The sequence below is a fragment of the Ammospiza nelsoni genome, chromosome 1 (genome assembly GCF_027579445.1).
Source record: "Ammospiza nelsoni isolate bAmmNel1 chromosome 1, bAmmNel1.pri, whole genome shotgun sequence".
NCBI lineage: Eukaryota > Metazoa > Chordata > Aves > Passeriformes > Passerellidae > Ammospiza > Ammospiza nelsoni.
The window spans coordinates 154,124,671-154,151,293 of NC_080633.1; the positions used below are offsets into that span (position 1 = coordinate 154,124,671).

General features: G+C 53.5%; 2 protein-coding genes across 2 annotated transcripts in view; both read left to right on the forward strand.

Moving 5' to 3' along the window:
• Positions 1–399, forward strand: part of ARHGAP39 (Rho GTPase activating protein 39) — a 150,587-nt gene extending 150,188 nt beyond the window's left edge. The window contains exon 11 of the mRNA XM_059482033.1: positions 205–399. Coding sequence (XP_059338016.1) covers positions 205–399 — 195 coding nt within the window. The remainder of the gene's footprint in view (positions 1–204) is intronic.
• Positions 400–13,719: 13,320 nt separating this feature from the next.
• LOC132083323 (leucine-rich repeat-containing protein 14-like) lies at positions 13,720–26,344 on the forward strand. The gene is made up of 4 exons (XM_059487978.1): positions 13,720–14,245; positions 16,097–16,735; positions 22,687–25,696; positions 26,104–26,344. The coding sequence occupies exons 1-3, from the start codon at positions 13,869–13,871 to the stop codon at positions 23,258–23,260; spliced, it is 1,590 nt and encodes a 529-aa protein (XP_059343961.1). The 5' UTR covers positions 13,720–13,868; the 3' UTR covers positions 23,261–25,696; positions 26,104–26,344.
• The last annotated feature ends 279 nt before the right edge of the window (positions 26,345–26,623 follow it).

The window sequence follows — 26,623 nt, forward strand, 5'->3', positions numbered from 1 at the left end:
CCATGAGAAGAACCAGGAGCTCCACCAACCCCATCACCTCCATCTTCCTCCATCCACCCCATGAGTTGGAGCTCCTGGTGACCTCCTGGTTCCTTCTCCTGAGGTGGCTTTTGGCTTCTCTGTGGTCACCGCAAGATGAAGAACCGTGTCCACCCGGTGTCCCACCGCCCGCTGACGTGCCCCTTTCTGCTGCCCCACCCGCAGGTGTTCGTGCAGCCGGCCAACGTGGCGGTGACCAAGATGGACGTGAACAACCTGGCCATGGTGATGGCGCCCAACTGCCTGCGCTGCCGCTCGGACGACCCGCGCGTCATCTTCGAGAACACGCGCAAGGAGATGTCCTTCATCCGCGTCCTCATCCAGCACCTGGACACCAGCTTCATGGAGGGCGTCCTATAGCGGCCACCGCCGGCCCCGCCCCACCGCTGTCCCCTGCCAGGGTCGCTGTCCCCACGTGGTGGCCTCTCTGCACCAGGAACGGGAGGTTCTTCACCATGTGGGGAGATCCATCTCCACCAGGAACAGCAGGTTCTTCACCATGTGGTGAGATCCATCTCCACCAAGAACCTGGAGGTCCGTGAGGTTCTTCACCATGTGGTGAGATCCATCTCCACCAAGAACCTGGAGGTCTGTGAGGTTCTTCACCATGTGGTGAGATCCATCTCCACCAGGAACCAGGAGGTCCACGAGGTTCTTCACCATGTAGTGAGATTCATCTCCACCAAGAACCTGGAGGTTTATGAGGTTCTCCACCATGTGGTGAGATCCATCTCCACCAAGAACCTGGAGGTCTGTGAGGTTCTCCATCACGTGGTGAGATCCATCTCCACCAGGAACCAGGAGGTCCACGAGGTTCTTCACCATGTGGTGAGATCCATCTCCACCAAGAACCTGGAGGTCTGTGAGGTTCTCCATCACGTGGTGAGATCCATCTCCACCAGGAACCAGGAGGTCCGTGAGGTTCTTCACCATGTGGGGAGATCCATCTCCACCAGGAACAGGAGGTTCTTCACCACGTGGTGGCACCCATCTCCACCAGGAACAGGAGGTCCATGAGGTTCTTCACCATGTGGGGAGATCCATCTACACCGGGAACATGAGGTTCTCCACCACGTGGTGGCACCCATCTCCACCAGGAACCAGAAAGTTCTTCACCATGTGGGGAGATCCATCTACACCAGGAAGGAGGAGGTCCATGAGGTTCTTCACTGTGTGGTGAGCTCCATGTCCACCAAGAACCAGGAGGTCCATGTGGTTCTTCACTGTGTGGTGAGCTCCATCTGCACCAAGAACCTGGAGGTCCATGTGGGGAGCTCCATCTGCACCAAGAACCTGGAGGTCCATGTGGGGAGCTCCATCTGCACCAAGAATCTGGAGGTTTTTGAAGTTCTCCAACTTCACCTTGTGGTGAGCTCCATCTCCACCAAGGAGCAGGAGATCCATGAGGTTCTCCAACCTCACCTTGTGGTGAGTTCCATCTTTACCAATAATCTGGAGGTCCATGTGGGGAGCTCCATGTCCACCAAGAACCTGGAGGTCGATGAGGTTCTTCAGCATGTGTGGAGCCCCATCTCCACCAAGTCCATGAGATTCTTCACCACGTGGTGAGCTCCATCTCCACCAAGAACCTGGAGGTCCATGAGGTTCTTCACCACGTGGTGAGTTCCATCTACACTGAAACCTGGAGGTCCATAAGGTTCTACAAATTTACTATGTGGTGAGCTCCATCTCCACCAGGAAACTGGAGGTCCATGAGGTTCTTCACCACATGGGGAACTCCATCTACACCAAGAACCAGGAGATCCATGTGGTTCTCCAGCCTCACCACGTGGTGAGCTCCATCTCCACCAAGAACCTGGAGGTCCATGAGGTTCTTCAACTTCACCACGTGGTGAGCTCCAATTCCACCAAGAACAGGAGGTCCATGAGGTTCTCCAAATTCACCATGTGAGGAGCTCCATCTCCACCAAGAACCCTGAGGTCCATGTGGTGAGCTCCATCTCCACCAAGAACCTGGAAGTCCATGAGGTTCTTCACCATGTGGTGAGCTCCATGTCCACCAAGAACCTGGAGGTCCGTGAGGTTCTTCACCACGTGGTGAGCTCCATCTTCATGAAGAACCTGGAGGTCCACGTGCTGAGCTCCATCTCCACCAAGAACCAGGAGCTCCATGAGCTTCTCCACGCTCACCTCATGCCGAGCTCCATCTCCAGCTGGACCTCCTGGCCGGAGAACATCCAGGGATTGTCTCCATCCTTCCCCACCCGGACAAGGAGAAGTCCTTGAGGTCCACCCCGACCTTCTGGCTGTGTCACCGCCCGGTTCTTCTCTGGGGGGTCCTGAGGAACATCCTGGCCCTGGGGGATCTCCATGGGGTTGAGGAGGTCACCTGGACACCAGGGGACCTCAGTGACCACGGTCCCCATCAGGGAGGAGACCTGGGAGGTCCCCATGGGAGTGGTGGCCCTGGGGGGGTCGTGGTGGCCGATTGTCCATCCTGGAGGAGCCGGGTGGGCCGGGTGTCCCCTCGTGTCACCGTGTCCATCCTGTCCCACCACGTTGGCACCACCAGGACCTGTCCTGGACCCACCGGCTCTGCCCGGCCCTGTTGGAGCTGTCCCAGGACCTCCCATCTGCTGCTCCTGGTTCTCCTGGGCCCGTCCTGGTGCCCACCATCTCCTCCGGAACCTATCTGGGGGTCCACCATCAGCTCCTGGAGCCATCTGGGGGTTCATCATCTCCTCATGGTTCTCCTGGGCCCATCCTGGTGCCCACCTTCTCCTCCTGGGTCCATCTTGGTGTCCACCATCAGCTCCTGGAGCCATTTTGGGGTTCATCGTCTCCTCCTGGTCCTCCTGAACCCATCCTGGTTTCCACCATCAACTCTTGGACCAATCTTGGGGTTCATTATCTTCTCATGGTCCTCCTGGAGCCATCTTGGGGTGCATCACCTGCCCCTGGTCCTCCTGGGTTCGTCTTGGTGTCCACCCAACTCTTGAGCCCATCTTGGGGTCCACCATTGACTCCTGGAGCCATTTTGGGGTCCACCATCAACTCCTGGTCCTCCTGAACCCCTCCTAGTGTCCATCCAGCTCCTGGACCCATCCTGGTGTCCATCATCTCCTCCTGCTTCTCCTGGACCCATCCTGGTGTCCATCATCTCCTCCTGCTTCTCCTGGACCCATCCTGGTGTCCATCATCTCCTCCAGGACCCACCAGGGCACCCATCTCCACCTGGTCCTGCCCAGCCCATCTTGGTGTCCCCAGTGTCCTCCTGGACCCACCTTGGTGTCCCTGATCTCCTCCAGGTTCCACCTTGGTGACCCCAGATCTCCACCAGGTCCCACCTTGGTGCCCCTCAATCTTCTTCAGGTCCTCCAGGTCCCACCTTGGTGCCCCCACCACTTCCAGGTCCCACCTTGGTGACCTCAAATCTTCTCCAGGTTCAACCTTGGACACCCTCCTGCAGGTCCCACCTTGGTGCCCCTCAATCTTCTTCAGATCTTCCAGCTCCCACCTTGGTGCCCTCCAATCTACTCCAGGTCCCCCACACGCCACCCTGATGGACCCCAATCTCCACCAGGTCCCACCTTGGTGCCCCCCAGCCTCCAGCAGGTCCCACCTTGGTGTCCCTCAATCTTCTTCAGATCCTCCAGGTCCCACCTTGGTGTCCCTCAATCTTCTCCAGGTCCTCCAGGTCCCACCTTGGTGTCCCTCAATCTTCTTCAGATCCTCCAGGTCCCACCCTGATGACCCCCAATGTCCAGCAGGACCTCCTTGGTGCTCCCACCAGTTCCAGGTGCCACCTTGGTGCCCCACAATGTCCACCAGGACCCACCTTGGTGACCCCACCTCTTCCCGGTCCCACCTTGGGGACCCCAAATCTTCTCCAGGTCCCACTCTGGTGACCCCAGATCTCCACCAGGTCCTCGACATCCCACCCTGATGGGCCCCCCAGTCTCCACCAGGTCCCACCTTGGTGTCCCCAAGTCTCCTCCAGGTCCAACCTTGGACACTCTCCAGCAGGCCCCACCTTGGTGCCCCTCAATCTTCTTCAGATCTTCCAGGTCCCACCTTGGTGACCCCAATGTCCCCCAGGTCCCACCTTGGTGTCCCCCAAGTCCCACCTTGGTGACCTCCAACTTCCAGCAGGTCCCACCTTGGTGCCCTTCAATCTTCTTCAGATCCTCCAGGTCCCACCTTGGGGACCCCAGATCTTCTCCAGGTCCCACCTTGGGGACCCCAGATCTTCTCCAGGTTCCATCTTGGTGACCCCAGATCTTCTCCAGGTCCCACCTTGGGGACCCCAGATCTTCTCCAGGTTCCATCTTGGTGACCCCAGATCTTCTCCAGGTCCCACCTTGGTGACTCCCTATCTCCAGCAGGACCCACCTTGGTGCTCCCACCAGTTCCAGGTCCCACCTTGGTGACCCCAAACCTTCTCCAGGTCCCACCTTGGTGACCCTCAGCCTCCAGCAGGACCTCTTTGGTGCCCCCACCACTCCCATTTCCCACCTTGGTGACCCCAAATCTCCTCCAGGTCCCACCTTGGTGCTGCCACCGCTTCCAGGTCCCACCTTGGTGCCCCCAATGTCCATCAGGTCCCCCAAAATGGAGAAGTCCCCACAGTGGGGGGGTCCCCAAGATCCTGGGATGGTCCCCAAGGCAGGGAGAAGGTCCCCAAAATGGAGGTTGGTCCAAAAACGGGATGGTCCCCAAAACTGGGGGTCGGTCCCAAAATGGCCACCAAGTCCTGGGAGGTCCCCAAAGTGGAGAAGGTCCCCAAATTGGGGGGGGGGGGGGGGGGGTCCCATGGGTGGGAGGTCCCCAAAACGGAGAGGTCACCAAGGTGGGGATGGTCCCCAAAATTGGGGGGTCCCATTGAAGGTCCCCAAAATGGGGGGTCCCATTGAAGGTCCCCAAATTGGGGGTCACCAAGGTGGGGATGGTCCCCAAAATGGGGGTCCCATGGGTGATGTCCTCAAACTGGGGGTGTCACCAAGGTGGGGATGGTCCCCAAAATGGGGGGTCCCATTGAAGGTCCCCAAAATGGGGGATCCCATTGAAGGTCCCCAAATTGGGGGTCACCAAGGTGGGGATGGTCCCCAAAATTGGGGTTCCATGGGGGATGTCCTCAAACTGGGGGTGTCACCAAGGTGGGGATGGGGTCACCAAAATTGGGGTTCCATGGGTGATGTCCTCAAACTGGGCGTGTCACCAAGGTGGGGATGGGGTCACCTAAATGGGGGGGTCCCATCGAGGGGTTTCCCAAAATGGAGGTGCCCCAAAATGGCCCCCAAGTCCCAAAATGGGGGTGTCACCAAGGTGGAGAAGGTCCCCAAAATGGGGGATCCCATTGAAGGTCCCAAAATAGGGGGGTCACCAAGGTGGGGACGGTCCCCAAAATGGGGGGGTCCCATGGGTTGGAGGTCCTCAAAATGGGGTCCCCAAGGTGGAGATGGTCCCCAAATAGAGGGGTCCCCAAAGTGGAGAGGGTCCCCAAAACAGGGGGTCCCCAAAATGGAAGGGTCACCCAGATGGGGATGAGGTCATGGGGGATCCCCAAAATGGGGACGGTCCCCAAACTGGGGGGGTCACCAAGCTGGAGAAGGTCCCCAGAATGGGTGGGGGTCCCATTGAAGGTCCCTAAAACTGAGGGGTCACCAAGGTGGGGACGGTCCCCCAAAATGGGGGGGATCCCATGGGGGTCCCCAAAATGGAGAAGAGTCCCATGGAGGGGTCCTCAAAATGGGGGTCCCCAAGGTGGAGAAGGTCGCCAAATTGGGGGGGGTCCCATGGGTTGGAGGTCCTCAAAATGGGGTCACCAAGGTGGAGATGGTCCCCAAAATAGAGGAGGTCACCAAGGTGGGGACAGTCCCCAAACTGGGGGGTCCCCAAAATGGAGGGGGCTCCCCAAAGCTTGTGGGGGGGTCCCCAAGGTGGAGAAGGTCCCCAAAATTGAGAGTCCATTGAAGGGGGTCCCCAAAATGGGGATGGTCCCCAAGGTGGGGATGGTCCCCAAAATGGAGAAGGTCACCAAGGTGGGGACAGTCCCCAAAATTGACGGGGTCCCCAAAATGGAGATGGTCCCTAAAACTGGGGTCCCATGGGTGATGTCCCCAAACTGAGGGGGGCTCTCCAAGGTGGAGACAGTCCCCAAAAGGGGGGGTCCCATGAAGGGGGTCCCCAAAATGGGGATGGTCCCCAAAATGGAGAAGGTCCCCAAAATGGAGAAGGTCACCAAGGTGGGGATGGTCCCCAAAATGGAGGGGGGGTCCCCAAAATGGGGGGGGTCCCATTGAAAGTCCCTAAAATGGAGGGGTCACCAAGGTGGGGACGGTCCCCTAAAATGGAGAAGGTCCCCAAAATGGGGGTCCCCAAGGTGGAGAAGGTCCCCAAGGTGGAGAAGGTCCCCAAAATGAAGGGTCCCATGAAGGGGGTCCCCAAAATGGGGATGGGGGTGGTCCCCAAAATGGGGGTCCCCAAGGTGGAGAAGGTCCCCAAAATGGAGAAGGTCCTCAAAATGAAGGGTCCCATGAAGGGGGTCCCCAAAATAGGGATGGGGATGGTCCCCAAAATTGGGGGTCCCCAAGGTGGAGGTCTCAAAAATGGAGAAGGTCACCAGGGTGGGGACAGTCCCCAAAACGGGGGTCCCCAAAATGGAGAAGGTCCCCAAAACAGGGGATCCCATAAAGGGGGTCCCCGAAATGAGGACGGTCCCAAAAATGGGGGTCCCATGGGTGATGTCCCCAAACTGGGGGGGTCCCCAAATTAGGGTGGGGTCCCCAAATTAGGGTGGGGGTCCCCAAATTGGGGTATGGGGGGGTCCCCAAACTGGGGGTGGTGGGGCCAACCCAGCGCTACCTCCCAGCTCTGCTCACTGCCAGGGGACCCCCAATTTTCCTCCTTGGCTTAATTAAGTTTTAATTAATTCTTAATTAATTTCTGGGCCTCACTCATTAGTTTTTAAATCATTTTTTCCCGGTGGGTTTTTTTGGGGGTTTATTTTTTTTTTAAAGCCTCGAGGTTTTTATTTATTGTTATTAATTAAATAAAACGACATAAAAATTAATGGATAAAAAAATATAAAAATCCGAATTTAAAGGGACAGACCCGGCCCTGCTCCCTCCCCCGGGGTTTTCCCAGGATTCCCCCGATCCCGGGAATTCCCTCGGGAATTCCTTCGGGAATTTTCCTCCCCTCACCCCACACGGGGGGGGGGGGGTTTGGATTTTTGGGGTCCCCCCAAAAAGGGGGCGCCGAATTCTGTATTTGGGGGGGGGCTGCGGCCCCTCCCTCGCGTGTGAATAAAGCTCCGTATGGAAAGCGCTGCTGGTTCCGGGTGCCTTTTGGAGCGGGGAAAGGGCGGGAATTTGGGAATTCGGGGTGGGATTTGGGAATTCGGGGTGGGATTTGGGAATTCGGGATGAGATTTGGGAATTTGGGATTTTGTTTGTCCCCAAAATGTCCCCAAGGTCGCGTTCTCCCGGTCCCCCCGCTGTTGGTTCCACCCGGAGCGTTTTTATTGCCGTACCAACCTCAAAGGTGCTCCCCGCATTCCGGTCCCCCATGGCGCGACTTCCGGTCGCCGCTGTCGCGACAGGGCGGGGACATCGCGACAAAGAAGCCGCGGGTGTTTTTGTGAGCTGGATCGGAGTGGGGGATTTTATCGGGGATTTCATAGGGGAAAGCCCTAAAAGGCGACTCCTATTGCAGGGACACACCAAAAACCCCACAGGGAACCCAAAACCAGCCCAGAAACTTCCCCGGGACCCCCAAAACCATCGCAGAGCGCCCCAAAACCCCGCAGGGACCCCAAAACCAGCCCAGGGAGTCTCGCCCTGCCCAGCGCCCCAAAACCACCCCAGAAACTTCCCCGGGACCCCCAAAATCATCGCAGAGCGCCCCAAGACCCCGCAGGGACCCCAAAACCAGCCCAGGGAGCCTCTCCCTTCACCAGCACCCCAAAATTCCCCGGCATTCCCAAAATCATCGCAGCGCGCCCCAAAACCACCCCAGAAAATTCCCCGGGATCCCCAAAATCATCGCAGAGCCCCCCAAAATCACCCCAAGGACCCTCCCCTTGCCCAGCGCCCCAAAACCACCCCAGAAACTTTCCCCGGGACCCCCAAAACCATCGCAGAGCGCTCCAAAACCAACCCAGGGTCCCCCAAACCAGCTCAGGGACCCCAAAACCCCACAGGGACCCCCAAACCAGCCCAGGGAGTCTCCCCCTGCCCAGCGCCCCAAAACCACCCAGAAACTTCCCCGGGACCCCCAAAATCATCACAGAGAACCCCAAAACCACCCCAAGGACCCCTAACCCAGCCCTGCCCCCACAGCAATTCTGGGGTTCCCCTCAGGAATTTTCCCCTCACGATTTCCCGCGCGGGCCCTCAGCAGGACCGGGCTGGGTTTGCGCCGCTGTTCCCGCAGGGATTCCGGTTCCCAGCGCTTCGGCAGCGCCCTCAGCTCCCGGTGGCCGCGGGATCGGGGATTGGAACCGCGACCGGAACCGGGACCGGGATCGGGACCGGGATCGGGACCGGGGAGCTCGGGGGGGAACCCGGGGCCGCCTCAGAGCGAACCTCCCGCTCCGACCGCGCGTTACCCAATAGGAAGGCAGGCATTCCTGATTGACGGCAACGCAAACCAATAAACATCAGAGTACCCCGATTCACCCGCCCACACACCACCAACCAATTAGACGGCATGATAAACTTTGACAGACAGCTAGAATAACCAATAAAATTGTGATGTTCCGCCCTTAGGGTGGATCCCGCTCGTTGATTGGAACCGGGATCGGGACCGGGATCGGGACCGGGGATCGAGCGGAGCTCAGGAGGGACCCCGGAGCCGCCGCCTCAGAGCGAACCTCCCTCTCCGACCTCGAGATAGCCAATAGGAATGCAGAGATTCATGACTGACAGCAAAGCAAGCCAATAAACACCAGAGTACCGCGAAGCGCTCGCCCACACACCACCAACCAATGAGACCCTACTACGATGAAGTTTAACAGACAGCTAGAATAGCCAATAAAATTGTGACGTTCCGCCCTTAGGGTGGATCCCGCTCACTGACTGGGACCGGGATCGAGATCTGGGATCGAGCGGTGCTCGGGAGGGAACCCGGAGCCGCCGCCTCAGAGTGAACCTCCCGCTCCAACAGCGCGCTAGCCAATAGGAAAGCAGACATTAGTGATTGACAGCAACGCAAACCAATAAACATCAGAGCACCCCGATTCGCCCGCCTACACACCACCAACCAATGAGACGCTAGGATGAATTTTGACAGACAGCTAGAACAGCCAATAAAACTGGGATGTTCCGCCCTTAGGGTGGATCCCGCTCGCTGATTGGCGGGCGCAGCGCGCAGCCCCGCAGGCGGAGCTCCCGTCGGGGCAGGGGCGGGCGGGGGCTGCGGGCAGGCGGTGAGTGGGGGACGCCATGTTGGGGGGGGCGCCGGGGCGGCTTTGGGGGTTCGGGGGGTCCCGGGGGGGGCTCCGCACATCGGGGGGACCCCGTGCGGGTTTGGGGGGTCTGGGGGCGCCCCTGGGGGGGCTCAGAGGGGTTGGGGAGGGGTCCCGGGCTGGCTTGGGGAGGATGGGAAGGAGCCTGTGGGTGGGACGGGCTGGATTGGGGATCCCGGGGGGTCCCTGAGGGGATTTTTGGGGGGTCCCCAAGGGAGGGGCGGGGTGGGTTTTGGGGTTCCTCAGGGTGGATTTAGGGGATGGCTGGGGTGGGTTGTGGGAGGGGCGGGGTTTGGGGGATTTGAGGGGGGCCCGGGAAGGGTTTGGGGGTCCCGGGGTTCATTTGGGGGGAGTTGGGGGGTCCTGGAGGGGTTTGGGGGATCCCTGGACTGGGTTTGAGGGTCTCTGGACTGGTTTGGGGGTCCTCAAACTGGTTTTGGGGTCCCTGAACTGGTTTTGGGGTCCGTCGAGTGGTTTGGGGGTCCCTCCAGTGGTTTAGGCGATCCTGAACTGCTCTTGGGGTTCCTGGACTGGTTCAGGGCGTCCCTGGATTGCTTTGGGGGTCCCTGGTTTGGTTTATGAGTCCCTGGACTGGTTTGGGGGGTTTAGGGGTCCCTGAACTCTTTTTGGGGTCCCCAAACTTGGTTTTGGGGTCTCCAGACTGGTTTAGAGTCCCTGGACTGGTTTGGGGGTCCCTGAACTCTTTTTGAGGTCTCTGGACTGGTTTGGGGGCCCTGGACTGGTTTTGGTGTCCCTGTACTGGTTTGGGGTCCCTGGACTGGTTTTGGGGTCCCTGTACTGGTTTTGGGGTCCCTGTACTGGTTTGGGGTCCCTGGGCTGGTTTGGGGTCTCTGGACTGGTTTTGGGGTCCCTGGGCAGGTTTGGGGTCCCTGGACTGGTTTTGGGGTCCCTGGACTGGTTTGGGCTCCCTGGACTGGTTTAGGGATCTCCAAACCGGTTTGGGGGTCTCTGAACAGGTTTGGGGGTCCCTTGTCTGCTTTAGGGTTCCCCAAACTGGTGTTGGGGTCCCTGCACTGGTTTAGGGTTCCCCAAACTGGTTTTGGGGTCCCTAGAGTGGGTTTGGGAATCCCTGGACTGGTTTGGGGGGTCCCTGGAGTGGTTTTGGGGTTTTTGGACAGGTTTGGGGGTCCCTGGAGTGGTTTTGGGGTCCTTGGACTGGTTTTGGAATGTGTCTGGACTGGCTCTGGGCTCCCCAAACTGGTTTTGGGGTCCCTGGACTGGTTAAGAGGTTTCTGAACTGGTTTGGGGTCCCTGGAATGGTTTGGGGTCTCTGGACTGGTTTGGGGGCTCTCTGGAGTGGTTTTGGGAATTCCAGGACTGGTTTTGGGCATCCCTGGAGTGGTTTTGGGGTCCCTCAACTGGTTTGTGGGGTCTCTGGAGTGATTTTGGGGTTCCTGGACTATTTTAGGAGTCCCTGGGCTGGTTTGGGGTCTCTGGACTGGTTTAGGGGTCCCTGGGCTGGTTTGGGGTCCCTGGACTGGTTTGGGCATCCCTGGGCTGGTTTGGGGTCTCTGGAGTGATTTAGGGGTCCCTGGGCTGGTTTAGGGGTCCCTGGACTGGTTTAGGGGTCCCCAGGCAGGTTTGGGGGATCCCTGGACTGGTTTGCAGCATCTCTGAACTGGTTTTGGGGTCCCCAGGCAGGTTTGGGGGATCCCTGGACTGGTTTAGATAGTCCCTACCTTTGGACTAGATAAGGGGTTTCTGGACTGGTTTTAGGATCCCTGAACTGGTTTTGGGGTCCTCAAACTGGTTTAGGGGTTTCTGGACTGGTTTTGGGGTCCCCAAACTGGTGTTGGGGTCCCTGGACTGGTTTGGGGTCCCTGGACTGGTTTAAGGGTTTCTGGGTGGGTTTGGGGTCCTTGAACTGGTTTTGGGGTGTGTCTGCACTGGGCTGGGGGTCCCTGAACTGGTTTGGGGTCCCTGGGCTGGAATTGGGAATCCCTGGACAGGTTTGGGGTCCCTGGACTGCTTTAGGGGTCCCTGGGCTGATTTAGGGGTCCCTGGGCTACTTTTGGGGTCCCCAAACTGATTTTGAGGTCCCTCGACTGGTTTAGGGGTTTCTGGACTGGTTTAGGGTTCCCCAAACTGGTTTTGGGATCCCTGAACCGATTTTGGGGTCCCCAGAGAGGTTTGGGGGACCCCTGGACTGGTTTAGGGGTCCCTGGAGTGGTTTGTGGGGTCCCTGGACGGGTTTGGGAGATCCCTGGATTGGTTTAGGGTTCCCCAAACCAGTTTTGGGGTCCCCGGGCAGTTTTGGGGGATCCCTGAACTGGTTTAGGGTTCCTCAAACCCATTTTGGGGTCCCTGGACTGGTTTGGGGGATCTCTGGACCAGTTTGGGTGTCTCTGGACCAGATTAGCGTCTCCAAACTGATTTTGGGATCCCTGAACCGATTTTGGGGTCCCTGGACTGGGTTTGGGGTTCCTGGACTGGTTTAGGGGTTTCTGGACTGCTTTAGGGTCTCCAAACCGATTTGGGGATCCCTGGACCGATTTTGGGCAGGTTTGGGGGATCCCTGGGCAGGTTTGGGGTCCCTGGACTGGTTTTGGGGTCGTTGGACTGGTTTGGGGGTCCCTGGATTGGTTTGGGGGTCCCTGGACTGGTTTTGGGGTCCCTGGACTGGTTTGGGGGTCCCTGGACTGGTTTTGGGGTCCCTGGATTGGTTTGGGGGTCCCTGGACTGGTTTTGGGGTCACTGGGCTGGGTTTGGGCATTCCTGGAGTGATTTAGGGATCTCCAAACTGGTTTTGGGGTCCCTGGGCTGGTTTGTGGGGTCTCTGCTCTGGGTTTGGGGTCCCTGGATTGGTTTGGGGGTCCCTGGGCTGATTTGGGGTCCCTGGGCTGGTTTGTGGGGTCTCTGCTCTGGGTTTGGGGTCCAGCTTTAGGGTTCCCCTGGGCTGGTTTTGGGGTCCCCGGGCAGGTTTGGGGGATCCCTGGCCGCGCCTCCCCTGCGGGCGCTTCCACCCCCCATTTTTAGGACCCCTCCCCTCACTCACCCCTCCCCCCACCCCCGATTCCCACCCACCCCCACCCCATCTCTCCCACACCTCCCGGCGGCAGGAGAAACCCCCGGAATTCCGGAACGTTCTCCCCCCACCCCATCTCTCCCACACCTCCCGACGGCAGGAGAAACCCCCGGAATTCCAGAACGTTCTCCCCCCACCCCATTTCTCCCACACCTTCCAACGGCAGGAATTCCCCGGAATTCCAGAACGTTCTCACCCCACCCCATTTCTCCCACACCTCCCGACGGCAGGAGAAACCCCCGGAATTCCGGAACGTTCTCCCCCCACCCCATCTCTCCCACACCTCCCAACGGCAGGAGAAACCCCCGGAATTCCAGAACGTTCTCCCCCCACCCCATCTCTCCCACACCTCCCGACGGCAGGAATTCCCTGGAATTCCAGAACGTTCTCCCCCCACCCCATCTCTCCCACACCTTCCAACGGCAGGAGAAACCCCCGGAATTCCGGAACGTTCTCCCCCCACCCCATCTCTCCCACGCCTTCCAACGGCAGGAGAAACCCCCGGAATTCCAGAACGTTCTCCCCCCACCCCATCTCTCCCACACCTCCCGGCGGCAGGAGAAACCCCCGGAATTCCAGAACGTTCTCCCCCCACCCCATTTCTCCCACGCCTTCCGGCGGCAGGAGAAACCCCCGGAATTCCGGAACGTTCTCCCCCCACCCCATCTCTCCCACACCTCCCGGCAGCAGGAGAAACCCCCGGAATTCCGGAACGTTCTCCCACAGCTTCCGGCAGCGGGACAACCCCAGAATTCCAGAACATTCTCCTCACCACCTCATTTCTCCCACAGCTTCCAGCGTCGGGAAACCCCGGAATTCCAGAACTTTCTCTCACCCACCCCATTTCTCCCACAGCTTCCAGCAGCAGGAATTCCCCGGAATTCCGGAATGTTCTCCTCACCACCCCATTTCTCCCACAGCTTCCAGCGTGGGGAAACCCCCGGAATTCCGGAACGTTCTCCTCCCCACCTCATTTCTCCAACACCTTCCGCTGGTGGAGACAACCCCGGAATTCCGGAACGTTCTCCCACCACCCCGTTTCTCCAACGTCTTCCGACAACGGGAATCCCCCAAAATTCCAGAACGTTCTCCCACTTCTTCCAGCAGCAGGAGAAACCCCCGGAATTCCGGAACCTTCTCCTCACCGCCTCGTTTCTCCCACAGCTTCCGTCGGCGGGACAACCCCCGGAATTCCGGAACCTTCTCCTCGCCGCCTCGTTTCTCCCACAGCTTCCGTCAGCGGGACGACCCCCGGAATTCCGGAACCTTCTCCTCACCGCCTCGTTTCTCCCACAGCTTCCGTCGGCGGGACCCCCGGAATTCCGGAACGTTCTCCCACCTCGAGCCGCCGCCATGGCTCCGTCGCGCAGCCGCTCCACCCAGATCCCGCCGTGCATCCCCAAGCGCCAGCTCCCGCCGGGCTACTCGGACTCGCTGCTGTTCCTCTGCGCGCGCCGCATGGTGGCCCAGCACCCGCTGCCCGTGCTGCTGCCCGCCATGCCCGCCCACCTGTACCCCATCCTGTTCCAAGCGGCGTTCCTGGACGGGCGGCCCCTGGTGCTGCGGGACCTGGTGGCCGCGTGGCCGTTCCCGGTGCTCAACTTCCAGCGGCTGGTGGGGCGCCGGGAGCTGCTGCGGGACCATCCCTGCAAGCTCTGCGTCCAGGCCGTCATCCTGGCCGTGGTGGCGCAGCTGCGGCGGCAGCTGGAGGAGCCCGGCCACGACGCCAGGTGGGTTCTGGGCGGCGTCGGGATGGGGGCACCGCCTCCGTTCCTGAGCTTCCTCCATTGGTTTGGGTGGTTCCTGCTTGGTTGTGATGGTTTCCTTCTTGTGTTCGATGGTTTATTGCCATGTTTGATGTTCTCTTCCCATTTTTGGTGGTACCTTGTTGGTTTTGATGGTTTCCTTCTTGTTTTTCATGGTTCCTTCCCAGTTTTGATGGTTCCTTCCTGTTTTTGATGGATTCCTCCCATTTTTAATGGCTTCTTTTTGTTTTTCATGGTTCCTTCCCATTTTTGCTGGTTCCATCCCGGTTTTGATGGTTCCTTTCTGTTTTTGAGGGTTCCTTCTTGATTTTGATGGTTTCTTCCCATTTTTGATGGTTCCTTCCCATCTATGGTTTCCTCCCATTTTTGATGGTTTCTTGCCACTGTAGATGGTTCCTTCCTTGATGGTTCCATCCCGTTTTTGATGGTTCCTGTTTTTGATGGTTCCTTCCCATCCTTAATGGTTTCTTTCATTTTTTGGTGGTTTCTTCCCATTTTTTATGGTTTCCTCCCATTTTTGAGGGTTTCCTCTTGTTCTTGATGGTTCCCGTTTTTGATGGATTCCTCCCATTTTTAATGGCTTCTTTTTGTTTTTCATGGTTCCTTCCCATTTTTGCTGGTTCCATCCCGGTTTTGATGGTTCCTTTCTGGTTTTGAGGGTTCCTTCCAGTTTTTGATGGTGTCTTCCCATTTTTGATGGTTTCTTGCCACTTTAAATGGTTCCTTCCTTGATGGTTCCTTCCCATTTTTGAGGGCTTCCTCCTGTTTCTAATGGTTTTCTCCCATTTTTGATGGTTTCCTCCAGTTTCTGATGGTTTCTTCCCATTTTTGATGGTTCCTTCCTGTTTCTGATGGTTTCTTCCTGTTTTTGATGGTTCCTTCTTGGTTTTGATGGTTTTCTTCTTGGTTTTGATGGTTTCTTGATGCTTTCTTTCCATTTTAGATGGTTCCTTTCTTAATGGCTCCATCCTGTTTTTGATGGTTCCCATTTTTGATGGTTTCTTCTTGTCTTTGACAGTTCCTGGTTTTGATGGTTCTTTCCCTTGATGGTTCCCTTCTCATTTTTGATGGCTTCTTCTTCTTTTGATGGTTCCTTCCTGGTTTTGTTGGTTTCCTTCCCATTTTTGATGATTCCTTTTTGGTTTTGATGGTTCCTTCCCATTTTTGATGGTACCTTCCCGGTTTTGATGGTTTCTTCCTGTTTTTGATGGTTTCTTCCTGTTTTTGATGGTTCCTTCCCACTTTTTGATCGTTCCCATTTTTGATGATTCCTTCCTGGTTTTGGTGGTTCCTTTCTGTTTTTGACGGTTTCTTCTTGGTTTTGATGGTTCCTTCCCATTGTAGATTGTTTCCTCCTTGATGGTTCCTACCATTTAATGGTATCTTCGTGTTCTTGATCATTCCAATTTTTGATGGTTCCTTCCTGTTTTTGAAGGTTCCTTCCCCCTTATGATGGTTTCCTCCCGTTTCTGATGGTTTCTTTCCATTTTGTTTCCTCCTAGTCTTGGCGGTTTCTTCCTGTTTTTGACGGTTTCCTCCCATTTTTGATGATTCCTTTTTGGTTTTGGTGGTTCTTTCTTGGTTTTGATGCTTCCTTCCCATTTTTGATGGTTTCCTCCTGTTTTTGATGGTTCCTTCCCTTTTTTGATGTTTCCTTGCCAGTTTTGATGGATTCCTCCCATTTTTGATGGTTTTGTCATGTTTTCTAACAGCTTCCTCCCATTTTTCATGGTTTCCTCCCATTTTTGATGGTTTCTTTCCCATTTCTGATGGTTTCTTCCCTGTTTTGACCTTTTGTTCCCGTTTTTTTCCCAGCGGGTGCCGCCTACGCGTGCTGGACGTGACGGGAGTTCCGGATGACCCGGCCGGCCGCGCTCCGGACGGGATGAGCGTCTGGTCGGGCACGGTGGCTTTGGCCAAGGCTTGCGTGGAGGTGTCCAAGCACCAGCGGGAATTCCAGCGGCGCGGATCCAAGCGGCACAAAGGCCGCTCCGGCGCCGCCACGGCCGCGGCCGCTCCGCAGCCCCCGGGCGTCGACGTCCACGCCGACCTGTTCGTCAACGGGACGTCCTACGGGATCCTGCGCGACGCGCTCCAGACCGGATCCGCCGGCCCGCTGCGCCTCAAGTGCCGCGAGTTCCAAGCGGAAAAGCTCTCCCTGGCCGGAATCGTCAGCCTGCTGGAAACTCTGGACCCCTCCTGCGTGCGCAGGGTGGATCTGCGCTTCCGGAATTTGGGATTGACCGGGCTCTCGGTGATCCTGCCGCACCTCTCGCGCTTCCCGGAGCTGCGCAGCCTCAAGCTCCAGTACAGCAACGTGGACGTGCGGCGCCCCACGCCCGAATCGGCCATCGGCATCCGGTGCCTGGCCGGGCAGCTGGGAATGCTGCCCAGCCTGCGCGAGCTCAACCTGGGATCCTCCCGGCTCTCCGGGAACCTGCGCCAGATCCTCTGGTGAGCTCCTCACGCGGCGGGGCCCGGCCGGGCCCTTCCCGCTCTTCCCCCCAAGGCTTGGGGGGCTTGGGGGTCTTTCCCACCCTCAGTGATCCCGTGGTTCCCGGATTTCATTGTCCTGATGTTCCCGCGATTCCGTTATCCCAATAGTTTGTGACTCAGTGACTCCATTGTCCCATCATTCCATGATCCCTAAATTCAGTGATTCCAGGATTCTCCAATGCTGAACTTGATGATCTTGGAGATTTTTTCCAACTTAAGTGATCCCCTAATTTCAGGATTTCATTATCCCATAATTCCCACAAACCCATAATCCCAATATTTTATGACTCAAGGCTTCCATTCTCCCATAAATTCATGATCCCATAATTCCACGATTCCAAGATTCCCAAAGGTTGGTCTCAATAATCTTGGAGATCTTCTCCAATCTTAGTGACTCCATGATTCCATGATTTCATTATCCCAATATTCCCATGGGCCCATCAGCCCAATATCCTATGACTCAACGATTCCATTATCACACAAATTCATGATCTCATAATTCCGCCATTCCAAGATTCCCAGATGTTGGGCTTGATGGTCTTGGAGGTCTTCTCCAATCTTAATGATCCCTTGATTCCAGAAACTCATTATCTCTTTGTTCCCATGATTCCATGATTCCATTGTCTCAGTAGTTCGTGACTCAGTGATTCCATTGTCCCAGAGTTCCAAGATCCCAGAATTCCTTGGTTCCAGCATTCCCAAAGGTTGGGCTCGATGGTCTTGAAGGTCTTCTCCAATCTTGATGATCCCTTGATTCCATGATTTCATTATCCCAATATTCCCGTGTTCCAATGATTCTATTATCCCAATAGCTCATGACTCAGTGATTCCATGATCCCAGAATTCCAAGATTCCAGGATTCTCAAAGGCTGAACTTGGCAATCTTGGAGGTCTTCTCCAATCTTAGTGACTCCATGACTCCAGGATTTCATTATCCCATTGTTCCCATGATTCCCTTATCCCAATATTTTATGACTCAACAATTCCATTATCTCATAAATTCATGATCTCATAATTCCGCCATTCCATGATTCCCAAAGGTTGGTCTCGATGGTCTTGGAGGTCTTCTCCAATCTTGATGATCCCTTGATTCCATGATTTCATTATCCCAATGTTCCCGTGTTCCCATGATTCTGTTATCCCAATAGCTCATGACTCAGTGCTTCCATGATCCCAGAATTCCATGTTCCCAGGATTCTGTGATTCTAAGATTCTCAAAGGCTGAACTTGGCAATCTTGGAGGTCTTCTCCAATCTTAGTGACCCCATGATTCCATGATGTCATTGTCCCAAAATTCCCATGCTCCTATGACCCTCTCATCCCAATAGTTTACGACTCAACAATTCCATTATCACATAAATTCATGATCGCATAATTCCGCAATTCCAAGATTCCCAAAGTTTGTGCTCAATGGTCTTGAAGATCTTTTCCAACCTGAATGATCCCAGGTTCCCATGATCCTATTATCCCAATAGTCCATGACTCCATTTTCCCTTAAATTCAAGATTTCGTAATTTCTTAATTCTAAGATTCCCAGAGTTTGGGCTTGATGGTCTTGAGCATCTTTTCCAACCTGAATGATTTCAGGAATTTTTTATCCCAATGTTCCCATAATCCCATGGTTCCGTTGTCCCAAGAGTTGACAACCCAGTGATTCCATCATCGCATAATTTTATGATTCCATAATTCCTTAGTCCACGATTCCCAAGGTTTGGGCTCGGTGGTCTTGGAGATCTTTTCCAACCGTAATGATCCCAGGTTCCCATGATCCCGTTATCCCAACAGTCCATGACTCCATGATTCCATAACTATGTGACCCCATAATTCCGCGATTCCAGGATTCCCAAAGGTTGGATTTGATGATCCTGAAGCCTTTTCCAACTTCAATGGCTCCATGACCCCGTAACTCCACGATCCCGTAATTTCACGACTCCCTGATCCCAGAATCCCAATATCCCATGATTCCCTAATCCCATTAACTCCAGGATCCCAAAACTCCGTAACTCCACAATCCCCTGGCTCCATGACTCCATAATTCCACTCAAAGGTGCAACTTGATGATCTTGGAGATTTTCTCCAACTTCAGCCATTCCATAATTCCATGATTCCATGACCACGCCACTCCATGACCCCACAAACTCATGGATCCATAACTCCATGACCCCATCATCCTCACATGTCAAACCTGATGGTCTCGGAGTCCTTTCCCAATTTGAGTCATTCCATAATTCAATAACCTCAAATTCCAAAATCCCAGGATTTTCAGAGGTCAAACTTGATGTTCTTGGAGCTCTTTCCCAACCTCAGTCATTCCAGAATCCCATGGCTCTGTGACCCCATAATTCCATGATTCTCAATCCTTGAACTTGATGGTCCTGGAGCTTTTCCCCAACCTCAGCCATTCCATAACTCCATGATCCTACGATCCTCAGATGTCAAACCTGATGGTGTTGGAGACTTTCCCAACCTGAGTCATTCCATAATTCCATTATTTGATTCCACCATTCCATGACCCCACGATCCCATAATTCCATGATTCTCCGACTTTGACCTTGATGTTCCTGGAGATCTTTCCCAACCTCAGCCATTCCATAACTCCATGATCCCATCATTCCAAAATCCCAGGATTTTCAGGAGTCAAACTCTACGTTCTCAGAGCTCTTTCTCAAGTTCAGCCATTCCACAATCCCATGGCTCTGTGATCCCATAATTCCACGATTCTTAAACCTTGACCTTGATGTTCTTGGAGCTCTTTCCCAAGCTCATGTATTCCATAACTCCATGACCCCATCATTCCAAAATATCAGGATATTCAGAGGTCAAAGTCGATGTTCTTGGAGCTTTTTACCAACCTCAGCCATTCCATAATTCCACGAGTCGATTCCACAACTCCATGATTCTCAAACCTTGACCTTGATGGTCTTGGAGCTTGATGGTGTTGGAGACCTTTCCCAACCTCTGCCATTCTGTAACTCCATAATTCCAAAATTCCAGTATTTTCAGAGGTCTAATTTGATGTTCTGGGAGCTCTTTCCCAACCTCAGCCACTCCAAAATTTCATTATTTAATTCCATGATTCCATGACTCCATGATCCCATAAATTCCATGATTCTCAAAGCTTGAACTTGATGGTCTTGGAGACCTTTCCTGCCCTGAGTAATTCCACGATTCCATGACCCCGTAACTCCAAAGTCCCAGGATTTTCAGAGGTTGAACTTGATGTTCTTGGAGCTCTTTCCCAACCTCAGCCATTCCACAATTCCATGGCTCTGTGACCCCATAACTCCATGATTCTCATTCCTTGACTTTGATGTTCTTGGAGACCATTCATGACCTGAGTAATCCCATAACTCCATGACCCCATAACTCCAAAATCCCAGGATTTCAGAGGTTAAAATTGATTCTCGGCCATCTTTCCCAACCTCAGCCATTCCATAACTACATGATTTTCAAAGCTTGAACTTGATGGTCTTGGAGACCTTCCCAACCTCCATCATTTAATAACTCCACGATCCCATCATTCCAAAATCCCAGGATTTTCAGAGCTCAAACTTGATGTTCTTGGAGCTCTTTCCCCACATGTTCCCACCCAATCCTGACCTCTCCCTTTTCCCTCCCCGCAGCGACCTCCAGGCCCCGTTGGAAAGCTTGGAATTGGCCTTCTGCTCCCTCGTTCCCACCGACCTCGCCTTCCTCTCCCAAAGAGTCTCTCCATGGCTCCAGAGCTCTGGGATCCATCCCAGCGTTCCATGGTCCCACATTCCACCAGTCCATGGATTATCATCCAATATCCCACATCCCAGAACTCCATGATCCCACAATGATTTTCAAAGCTTGAACTTGATGGCCCTGGAGGTTTTCCCCAACCTCAGCCATTCCATAACTCCATGATCCCATAACTCCAAAATCCCAGGATTTTCAGAGGTCAAACTCGATGTTCTCGGAGATCTTTCCCAGCTTCAGTCATTCCAAAGTTCCATGACCCCATGGTCCCATCATTCCATGATTCTTAAACCTTGACCTTGATGGTCCTGGAAACCTTTCCTAATCTCAGCCATTCCATAACTCCATGACCCCGTAACTCCAAAATCCCAGGATTTTCAGAGGTCAAACTCGATGTTCTCGGAGATCTTTCCCAACCTCAGCCACGCCAGAATTTCATTATTTAATTCCAAAATTCCATGACCCCATGATCCCATAACTCCATGATTCTCAAAGCTTGACCTTGATGGTCTTGGAGACCTTTCCTGCCCTGAGTAATTCCACGATTCCATGACCCCGTAACTCCAAAATCCCAGGATTTTCAGAGGTTGAACTTGATGTTCTTGGAGCTCTTTCCCAACCTCAGCCATTCCACAATTCCATGGCTCTGTGACCCCATAACTCCATGATTCTCATTCCTTGACTTTGATGTTCTTGGAGACCATTCATGACCTGAGTAATCCCATAACTCCATGACCCCGTAACTCCAAAATCCTCAGATTTCAGAGGCTAAAATTGATTCTCAGCCATCTTTCCCAACCTCAGCCATTCCACAATCCCATAACTCCATGACCCCATAACTCCAAAATCCCAGGATTTCAGAGGTTAAACTTGATTCTTGGCCATCTTTCCCAACCTCAGCCATTCCATAACTACATGATTTTCAAAGCTTGAACTTGATGGTCTTGGAGACCTTCCCAACCTCCATCATTTAATAACTCCACGATCCCATCATTCCAAAATCCCAGGATTTTCAGTGCTCAAACTTGATGTTCTTGGAGCTCTTTCCCCACCCAATCCTGGCCTCTCCCTTTTCCCTCCCCGCAGCGACCTCCAGGCCCCATTGGAAAGCTTGGAATTGGCCTTCTGCTCCCTCGTTCCCGCCGACCTCGCCTTCCTCTCCCAAAGAGTCTCTCCATGGCTCCAGAGCTCTGGGATCCATCCCAGCGTTCCATGGTCCCACATTCCACCAGTCCATGGATTATCATCCAATATCCCACATCCCAGAACTCCATGATCCCACAATGATTTTCAAAGCTTGAACTTGATGGCCCTGGAGGTTTTCCCCAACCTCAGCCATTCCATAATTCCATGATCCCATAACTCCAAAATCCCAGGATTTTCAGAGGTCAAACTCGATGTTCTCAGAGCTCTTTCCCAGCTTCAGTCATTCCAAAGTTCCATGACCCCAAGGTCCCATCATTCCATGATTCTTAAACCTTGACCTTGATGGTCCTGGAAACTTTTCCTAATCTCAGCCATTCCATAACTCCATGACCCCGTAACTCCAAAATCCCAGGATTTCAGAGGTCTAATTTGATGTTCTGGGAGCTCTTTCCCAACCTCACCCATTCCATAATTCCACAATTTGATTCCACAATTCCATGGCCCCATGATCCCATAAATTCCATGATTCTCAAAGCTTGACCTTGATGGTCTTAGAGACCTTTCCTGCCCTGAGTAATTCCATGATTCCATGACCCCATAACTCCAAAATCCCAGGATTTTCGGAGGTTGAACTTGATGTTCTTGGAGCTCTTTCCCAACCTCAGCCATTCCACAATTCCATGGCTCTGTGACCCCATAACTCCATGATTCTCATTCCTTGACTTTGATGTTCTTGGAGACCATTCATGACCTGAGTAATCCCATAACTCCATGACCCCATAACTCCAAAATCCCAGGATTTCAGAGGTTAAAATTGATTCTCGGCCATCTTTCCCAACCTCAGCCATTCCATAACTACATGATTTTCAAAGCTTGAACTTGATGGTCTTGGAGACCTTCCCAACCTCCATCATTTAATAACTCCACGATCCCATCATTCCAAAATCCCAGGATTTTCAGAGCTCAAACTTGATGTTCTTGGAGCTCTTTCCCCACATGTTCCCACCCAATCCTGACCTCTCCCTTTTCCCTCCCCACAGCGACCTCCAGGCCCCGTTGGAAAGCTTGGAATTGGCCTTCTGCTCCCTCGTTCCCGCCGACCTCGCCTTCCTCTCCCAAAGCTTCCACGCGCCGGCCCTCAAGCGCCTGGACCTGAGCGGCCACGACTTCTCCCAGGGCCTCCTGGAGCCGCTGCGGCTGCTCCTGGAGGAGACCTCGGCCTCGCTGCTGCACCTGGATCTCATGGAATGCCGCATGGCCGACTCCCACCTGGACGCGCTGCTGCCGACGCTGCGCCGCTGCTCCCGCCTGCGCTTCCTGGGACTCTACGGCAACTCCCTGTCCACGGCCGCGCTCAAGGATCTGCTCCAGAAAACCCTGGAGCTGCCCGACCTCCACCTGGTGGTCTATCCCTTCCCCGTGGATTGCTACAAGCCGGAGCCGCCGCGCCGCGTGCCGGGCTCCCGGCGCATCTACGAGGAGCCCATGGATGGGGAGCGCTTGGCGGCGGCCACGGCGGAGATCTCCCAGCTGCTGGCGAATTCCGGCCGGACCGACCTCGTCTGGACTTACAACCCCTACGGCCACGGCACGCTGGACTACTTCTCCTTGTGATTCGCGAGAAAAAAGCTCGGAGCCTCCGCGCTGGAAAAGCGGCGCCGCCTCCTTTTCTGAAATTCCGGGCGTTTTCCGCCTCATTCCATTTTTTTTTTTCCCTTTTTTTCAGTGCTTTTCCACCCGTTCTCAGTATTTTTCCAGCTCATCCCGATGTTTTTCCTCCCTATCCCAAGTTTTTCTCCGATTTCGTAGTTTTTCTGCCACAGCTTGAGTTTTTTTCTCCCCATCCCGATAGTTTTCCCCTCATCCCAGTATTTTCCACCTCATCCCGTTTTTTTTCCTCTCATTTCGTTATTTTTCCACCTGATCCCGATATTTTTCCTCTCATTTCATTATTTTTCCAGCCCATCCCGGTGTTTTTCCATCAGGAAAATTGGAATTTCCATCAGGAATTTGGCCAAAATCCCGGGAGGCTCCGGGGCTGGATTGATTCCACGGAAAGCTTCCGGAAGCTTCTCCTGATCCCGTCGGGAACGGCGGCGTCGCTTCTGGAATGAGACTGAAGTTGGAAAAAACCAATCCGGGCACAGATGGAATTCCAGAGCGGGAATTTTGCAGAGAAACGAGTCTGGAGACGATTCCATGGTGCTGGAGTGGAAATTCCCAAAAATTCCAGGCTCATCCTGGAGCTGGACCTGGGCAAGGATCTGAAGATTCCATGATAAAAAAAGGAGCAGATTCCTGGGAGGAATCCCATGGAGGATGAAAGCTTTGGAGCAGGATATTCCCCAAGGATTGACCCTTTGGAAAAATCCACGAGGAATTTATCGTGGAGAAATCCATGGAAAACTCTCGCCGTGGGATGGATTCATGGAGAATTCCATGGAAAACTTACCTGGGGATGGATTCATGGAGAATTCCATGGAAAACTCTTCCCATAACCAAGAAATCCATGGAAAACTCTTCCCAGAGCTAAAATACCCATGGAAAACTCCCATAGTTGAGAAATCCATGGAAAACTCTTCCCCATGGCCAAGAAATCCATGGAAAACTCCCATAGTTGAGAAATCCATGGAAAACTTACCTTGGGATGGATTCACCTTGGAGAAATCCATGGAAAACTCTTTCCCATGGTTGAGAAACCCATGGAAAACTCTTCTCCATGGTTGAGAAATCCATGGAAAACTCACTGTGGGATGGATTCATCTTGGAAAAATCCATGGAAAACTCCCATAGTTGAGAAATCCATGGAAAACTCTTCCCATGGCCAAGAAATCCATGGAAGACTCTTCCCATGGCCAAGAAATCCATGGAAGACTCTTCCCAAAGTTGAGAAATCCATGGAAAACTTGCAGTGGGATGGATTCACAGAGAATTCCATGGGAAATCTGCAGTGGGATGGATTCACCTTGGAGAAATCCATGGAAAACTCTTCCCATCGTTGAGAAATCCATGGAAAACTCTTCCCAAAGTTGAGAAATCCATGGAAAACTCGCTGTGGGATGGATTCACCTTGGAAAAATCCATGGAAAACTCACCTGAGGACGAATTCATCTTGGAGAACTCCATGGAAAATTCCATAGTTGAGAAATCCATGGAAAACTTACCTGGGAATAGATTCATCTTGGAGAAATCCATGGAAAACTCTTCCCAAAGTTGAGAAATCCATGGAAAACTCCCATGGCCGAGAAATCCATGGAAAATTTGCTGTGGGACGGATTCACCTTGGAGAAATCCACGGAAAACTCTTCCCATGGCCAAGAAATCCATGGAAAACTCTTCCCCACAGTTGAGAAATCCATGGAAAACTCGCTGTGGGATGGATTCACCTTGGAAAAATCCATGGAAAACTCACCTGAGGACGGATTCATCTTGGAGAACTCCATGGAAAATTCCATAGTTGAGAAATCCATGGAAAACTTACCTGGGAATGGATTCATCTTGGAGAAATCCATGGAAAACTCTTCCCAAAGTTGAGAAATCCATGGAAAACTCCCATGGCTGAGAAATCCATGGAAAATTTGCTGTGGGACGGATTCACCTTGGAGAAATCCACGGAAAACTCTTCCCATGGCCAAGAAATCCATGGAAAACTCTTCCCAAAGTTGAGAAATCCATGGAAAACTCTTCCCATGGCCAAGAAATCCACGGAAAACTCTTCCCAAAGTTGAGAAATCCATGGAAAACTCCCATGGCCGAGAAATCCATGGAAAACTCTTCCCATGGCCAAGAAATCCATGGAAAACTCTTCCCAAAGTTGATAAATCAATGGAAAACTCTTCCCATGGCCAAGAAATCCATGGAAAACTCTTCCCAAAGTTGAGAAATCCATGGAAAACTCTTCCCAAAGTTGAGAAATCCATGGAAAACTTGCAGTGGGATGGATTCACAGAGAATTCCATGGGAAATCTGCAGTGGGATGGATTCACCTTGGAGAAATCCATGGAAAACTCTTCCCATGGCCAAGAAATCCATGGAAAACTCTTCCCCACAGTTGAGAAATCCATGGAAAACTCGCTGTGGGATGGATTCACCTTGGAAAAATCCATGGAAAACTCACCTGGGGACGGATTCATCTTGGAGAACTCCATGGAAAATTCCATAGTTGAGAAATCCATGGAAAACTTACCTGGGAATAGATTCATCTTGGAGAAATCCATGGAAAACTCTTCCCAAAGTTGAGAAATCCATGGAAAACTCCCATGGCCGAGAAATCCATGGAAAATTTGCTGTGGGACGGATTCACCTTGGAGAAATCCACGGAAAACTCTTCCCAAAGTTGAGAAATCCATGGAAAACTCTTCCCATGGCCAAGAAATCCATGGAAAACTCTTCCCAAAGTTGAGAAATCCATGGAAAACTCCCATGGCCAAGAAATCCATGGAAAACTCTTCCCATAGTTGAGAAATCCATGGAAAACTCTTCCCATGGCCAAGAAATCCATGGAAAACTCTTCCCAAAGTTGAGAATTCCATGGAAAACTCTTCCCAAAGTTGAGAAATCCATGGAAAACTCCCTGGAACGTCCGGAGGGACCGAGGGAACGCCGGGGACGAGGGCGAATTGGGGGAGGGCAAAGTTGGATTTGGGCTCTCGTTCTCCTGCTCTGGTTCTGTTGGAAATAAACTCCTCCTGCCCCGGCCGCCGCGTTTGTCGTTCCCAGATGGAATTTCCTCGTCCCAGTCCAAGAATCTTCCATGATTTCCGTCATTCCCACCGATTTTTGGTGGTTTTCCACCTCATTTTGGCAGGTTTGCCTCATCCCATAATTTTTCACATTTTTCCCATAGTTTTCCATCTTTTCTCAGTGTTTTCCCCTCATCCTGGTGGTTTTCAACCTCATTCTTGTATTTTCCCCCTCATCCCATTATTTCCCCCTCATTCCTTATTTTTTCTCCCTTATTTTGTTTTTTTTCCACCT